Here is a 5876-nt window from a genome sequence, read left to right as displayed (position 1 = left end):
CGCGTTATTTTTTTCTAATTAATCATAATTAATACGTTAAAGTCCGGCCCTAGTTTTAATCTTTATTTATTTAATCTTTGTTCTTGTGAAGTGCTTTGTGATTTTTAGGGTTAGGGTTGAAGAATAAAAACCCGCTCTGGTGCTGGCGGTTTACCAAGCAGTCTGTGAAGTCATGGTGAATGGCTCAGTTTTTGAGAGCTCCTGAAGATAAAAACCAACCTTTTCTGCTGATTCAGCTCTTCTTTAGGAGACTGACAGGAATCCTGTTCCGCTTCCATTTTTGGGTTCTATACGTCATTTAAAGTGCAGACTAGATAGGAAAGAAATCACTTTTTCACAACTGTGGAGATTAAATTCCTTGCTAGCTGTACGTGGAGACTGGGTGTTGGTGTTTACAGTCCATGGAAGGAGGCATCCAGACTCGAGAATTCCTGGATGGGGAGGAACGGGGCAAGAGGACGCAGCAACTACCCCATACAGCCGTTTGCAATAGGTTAGCAGAGCCAAAGGGGTAGAGGAGGAGGTTTTATGAGGAAATAACAACATAGCATGGTCTAAAACTCCAAAATGTGGATTTTGCATGGTATATTCTTTTTAACACTTAATTCATCAAATATGATTAAAAACATCCAATAAGGTTCCTCAAGTTTTATTCCACCCAAAACGTTTTCTTCATAGGAGAAACAAAGAAATCAGGAGAAACACGATTTTTAAGACTAATCATGTTTATGACTCTAATTTTTACTAAATATCACCAGTCTCTGCTAGAATAATCTGCATTATTAAAAATAATAAAATTATCTGTGATAAAAGCATCTTTATAGTGTGAGTTAGTTGTTTAAGCAGATGCCTTTGTTTAATAATCTGAATCAAACCAGTTTAATCATTTAATAAAATTATCCAGTTAAATCGTTTACCAAACAGTTTCATGATGTTTTCCAGCTCAGGAAAACGCCAGAGACACTTATGGGTCTGTATGTTAACACAGCCAAACTCCTGACTCCTAATCCGTCCCACGAGTTTTTGTTTAACTGTTTCTTTCACACAAATCTAAAGAAAACCTTTAGTTGTTAGATTTAAAGAACATTTATTTTTCAACAGTTGCTCTGTTTTCAGAACAGATCCAGCCTCTGTTGGTTCTGTATTCTGTGAGATAGAGTCTAAAGAACTGATTGTTCCTGTCTATCAGGTCTGAGAACAGAGTCCCACAGTCTCAGAATAAAGTTCATTTAAGGAACGATCTGATCTCATTATTATAGGAACACAAGGAAAAGGAACATCACTACAATAAAAGAACGTTTGTTTCTTTCATATTATTGTGAGAGGTCATGTGACTAAACACCAGGAGGAGCTGACGACAGATTGTGTGGACCTGAACCGCTGAAGAAAATAAGTGAACGTCTCCATCTGCTGGCCTGGAAACGAGATTTTTATTTAATAAAAACAAAATCCACACTATAAATATGATGGCGTTTTTCTGTAGTCGGCTCTGATGTGATTATTTTAAAAATCACAAACTTGCTTAATTTCTGTATAAATTTATTTAAACCTTTCAATGCTTAACCTCTGTGCGCACGTGTGTGTGTGTGTGTGTGTGTGTGTGTGTGTGTGTGTGTGTGTGTGCGTGGGGGGGGGGGTATTATTGTAAGGTGACAGTAATGTAAACTATGTACCGTTGAACTTTTATTCAGGCATCTTCATGTTTTAACCTTAAATGGTATAAAGTCTAACCTCTTTAAAATCCTGGATGAGTAATTAAATAAAGTTTTTAAACCAAAATAAAAATGTCGGTCTACTTTGAATCCTGCTGTAACAACACGTGATCTCCACCAGGGGGCAGCAACCGTTCAGTTAGAAAAACCTAATGAAGAGTTTTGTTCTCTAAAGGAAAATAAGTAAACACGTTTTTATAAAATAATATGATTTCAGTGATTTGGTGAAAACATGAAGGGACACGATAAATCAAAACATTCAGTACATATAACATCGGTTCAGTTTATTTCTAAAGCACCAAATCAGGACAAGAGTCGTCTCAAGGACCATCGAACAGTAAACACTCCAATACAGGCCAGGTCATTAAGCCAATCAGTAACAAGTCTCCTATATAAGGAACCCATAAGGTTGCGTCGAGTCACTGACTAGTGTCAAGAGTCTTTACAACAATCCTCATACTAAGCAAATCCAATCACAGGAAGATGTTTGTGACCCTTTAAAGCTGCTATAGTGAATCATCAGAAGATTTGGAATGCAAACACCACAAAGAGGAAAGACATGAAAACATGTTCTAAGCTCACTTATTTCGCTAATTTGCCGTTGCAGCTTTAACTCAGCAGCTGCAGCTTTATTCAGTCACAATGCTGCCAAAAGACTAAAGGTGTGTCTGAATGGAAAAGCATATTCATGAAACATTGTTCTAGTCACATGGATCATCCTGCTTTTAAAAAGCTTTATTTTTTCCTGTTCATTCAAACACATTTAAGTTCTCTTCTGGTACAGATTAATTTTCTAACTACACAAATAACTTATTATCTGAGGTTTATTAAAACAATCAGAATTTGTTGTAATTTTGAGCAGAAGTCCCTCCTGAGCTGCACTGATTCAGTCGGATGGTAAAATGAGTCACAGTGAGTCAAACCTGCAGCCACAGGCTGTTCTTCAGCCACTCGGACTCTTGTTTATGCTGGCTCTGTTTGCAGACTGATAGAAGCTGAAAACTGACTGGAATTAACTGCGTCTCAGGGTCACTGCTTCAGCAAAGATCATCAGAAATATTCCGTAAATGGGTTAAATCTGTAAAAACAGTCTTTGGGAATGTAAATGTTATCCAGATGAGTGGCCAGTTCTGTGCTAAACTCCTGATCCAGAATCTATCCAACGGTTCTCTGAACCTTCTGAATGGCTTCAACAGGTTTGATTTCCAGCATCAAAGATAAAGCTGCTGTATAAAATACAAGAAAGGTTTTTATGTGTGTTGAAAGTCTCCTGCAGCACAAAGATGGGAACCTTTTCCAGACAAGGAAACCATGAAGAGAGGGAATATCTGGGATTATGTTTTGCAAGATTAACGACACATTGTTTACTCGTCTTCCCTGCAGCTACGACACCAATCCTGTTCCAGAACAATAATCCCTGCAGAGCAAACAGCGTCCCAGCGTGGAGCGAAAGGAGGAGGTGGAACAGGGCGTAGCAGATGGTGACGCTGCAGCAGAACTTCTCCAGGTAGCGTCTTCATCACACAGAACCCCCCAGCAAACGCTGAACTGGGAACTCTGGGCTCATGCTGGACTTCAGTATGCAAATACAGAACTATGTATGGAGCTCCGACTGCAAAAAACAAAACCAGCAGCTGCTTTAAACACATGAATAAAACTGTTTAAAAATTATTTTTAGAAATAAATATAAACACATAAAATAAACCTAATCAAATATAAATGGCATCTTAATGTTTTAAATTAGAATTCAGCTGCTTTCTGAACATTTAGCAAACACGATAAAATGCATGTAATTACCAAAATAAAGTTAGGGTGAATTTATCTCACCTCTACGGTCAGGAGACAGGAAGGGTTTTGGTGGTGTGTGGAAATATTTTTCTCTTTGAATAAACAAATATTGTCATCCCTGAATAACTCCAGCCAAGATGGCCGCCAAAGACACGAGAGAACGCTAGAAAAACCGACTCAGTTGTACTGATATGAGCTAAAACTTCACAAGCTGAGAATCAGTTACAGACTCTGAGTGCTAATACATAAAACATCCTTTTTAGATGCCAAACAGCTCTGGACACTTTTATTTCGACACCAAAATGAACAAAGATATTTTATTAATATGATCTAAAGATCACCTGTACCGCCTTTGCTCTGTGAGCTTAGCTCCAGCCTGTTTGCTGTGAAGTAGGGAAGCGGGTCAGATCACTACTTGAGGGGAAACTGGGCCTTTCATTCATACGTTGTTACTCATGATGAGTGGAGCTCGTGCTTCAGAAGGTGTTGCCTGCAGCAGAATGTCACAGTGCAGCAGAAACACCCTCAGAGAGGAGAAGAGGTCATCCCTAATCACAGGAAACGTCTGAAGGGCTGCAGCAGCAGAGTGGAGGACTGTAACACGTGATGCTGTGATGAAGAGGAGGCTGCTCGTTGAACCTCACATTCGTGTGTGTGGGGGGAGGTTTAACCCAGAATCCCTCTGATTGTGTTTGTGGTCTTTATGGAATCTCCAAATGTGGTCCAGGGTGTTTGCAGATGATGTGGTGCTGTTAGGATCTTCAGCGGGAACCGGCTTCAGTTCAAGTTCCTAGGATGCTTTTCCTATTTAGGAGAGAGTCTCTGTCTGAAGTGGAGGAGTTCGACTATCTTGGTGTCTTGTTCCTGAGTGGTGGTAGGATGGAAGAGAGCTTCACCTGAGGTTCATATATAGCTGATCCGAGCTCAGCAAGGAGGCCAAGCTCTGGGTTTATTGGCCTGCCGTGGTTATGAGATTTGGATCATGATTAACAGAATTAGATCCCAGATGAAAGCATCTGAAACAATCTTCCTCCACAGGGCATCCATGGTCAGCCTTAGAGAAAAGGTTAGTAGCTGCACCTTCTGGAGGGAGCTCAAAATAGAGCTGCTGCAACTTCTCATCAAAAGGAGCCAGCTGAGGTGGCTGCCAATCACCATCTGGAAAAGAACCTGGGGCAGAAAGTCCTTCAGACCCCCTAAAGGGAGAGGTCTGGGCTTGAATGCTGAATGGCAAATGACCTGTTTTGATATAGCACCTTCTAGAGTCCTGCCCCCCAAGGTGCTTTACAACACAATCAGTCATTTACCCATGCACACACACATTCACACCAGCAACATCACACAGGTGGTTTTGAGCTACAATGTAACCACAGCTGCCCTGGGTAGATGAATGGATGGATGATGGATGGATGACAAATGGATGGATGGATGGGTGTGTGTGTGTGTGTGTGTGTGTGTGTGTGGGTGGGTGGGTGGATGTGTGTGTGTGTGTGTGTGTGTGTGTGTGTGTGTGTGTGTGTGTGTTGTGTGTGGGTGGGTGGATGGATGGATAATGGATGGGTGGGTGAATGATGGATGGATGAATGGGTGGGTGGATGATGAATGGATGGATGGATGCGTGGGTGTGTGTGTTGTGGGTTATAGGTCAACGAATAATTTGTAAGCTTTTACTTACTTTTTGGATTCTTCAATAAATTCGTAAATATGGAAATATTTACCGATTAATTAATTAATTAGGATATCCGGAGATATCCACGGGGCACCACCCCTTCTAACGGGACAAATTGAATCCAAAACTCTTATCAGTCTCGTCTAAACGTTCCGTGAATCCTAACGAGCTGCAGTTGAATTTTATATCACAAACAAATCCACTTGAAGACAAAACTTAATTGAATAACATTTATTAACTAACTATTAACTATGATCACTTCAGCTCCTTCTGAAGCGTTTAGCCAATCAATATCAACCAACTTATTTTATCAAACAAATAACAATGGATTAACAATGATATGATAATGTGAACAATCTGGTGTGGGTAACCCAAGATGGAGGGGTTCTGAAAACCCAAAATGGCTGATGCTTTGTTCTGCTGACCACAGAAATCAAATCATGTGTGGGATGCATGTGTGTGTGTGTGTGTGTAAGCTGAGATGATGTCCAAGATGGCTGGTGGCTGGAGCAAATCAGACCAGCCTGTATGGAAGGGGTGTGTTTAAGGCAGACCCTCAGTGACGTGACTTTTCTTCTCAGATAGACACAAAAAAAAGGTTTAGCTCTTACTCACTCACGGTAAAACTTAACATTTCAGTAATGTGGCACGTTTCATGCACAGTAACTTAAACACTTCAAAGGTTTAAACCCGCTTCACAGAGCTCA

At 40.5% G+C, this 5876-nt stretch overlaps 1 protein-coding gene across 3 annotated transcripts in view; it reads left to right on the top strand.

Moving 5' to 3' along the window:
- Positions 1-5876, top strand: part of LOC107396311 (nck-associated protein 5) — a 150794-nt gene that overhangs the window by 14997 nt on the left and 129921 nt on the right. For all 3 annotated transcript variants that reach the window (XM_070552926.1, XM_070552924.1, XM_070552927.1), the window contains exon 2: positions 3096-3219. In XM_070552926.1, coding sequence (XP_070409027.1) covers positions 3191-3219 — 29 coding nt within the window. In that variant the 5' untranslated portion in view covers positions 3096-3190. The remainder of the gene's footprint in view (positions 1-3095; positions 3220-5876) is intronic.

Source organism: Nothobranchius furzeri, chromosome 7, assembly GCF_043380555.1.
Source record: "Nothobranchius furzeri strain GRZ-AD chromosome 7, NfurGRZ-RIMD1, whole genome shotgun sequence".
NCBI lineage: Eukaryota > Metazoa > Chordata > Actinopteri > Cyprinodontiformes > Nothobranchiidae > Nothobranchius > Nothobranchius furzeri.
Note: the sequence above shows the minus strand (reverse complement) of the source record. Positions and strands in the feature narration are given on the sequence as shown.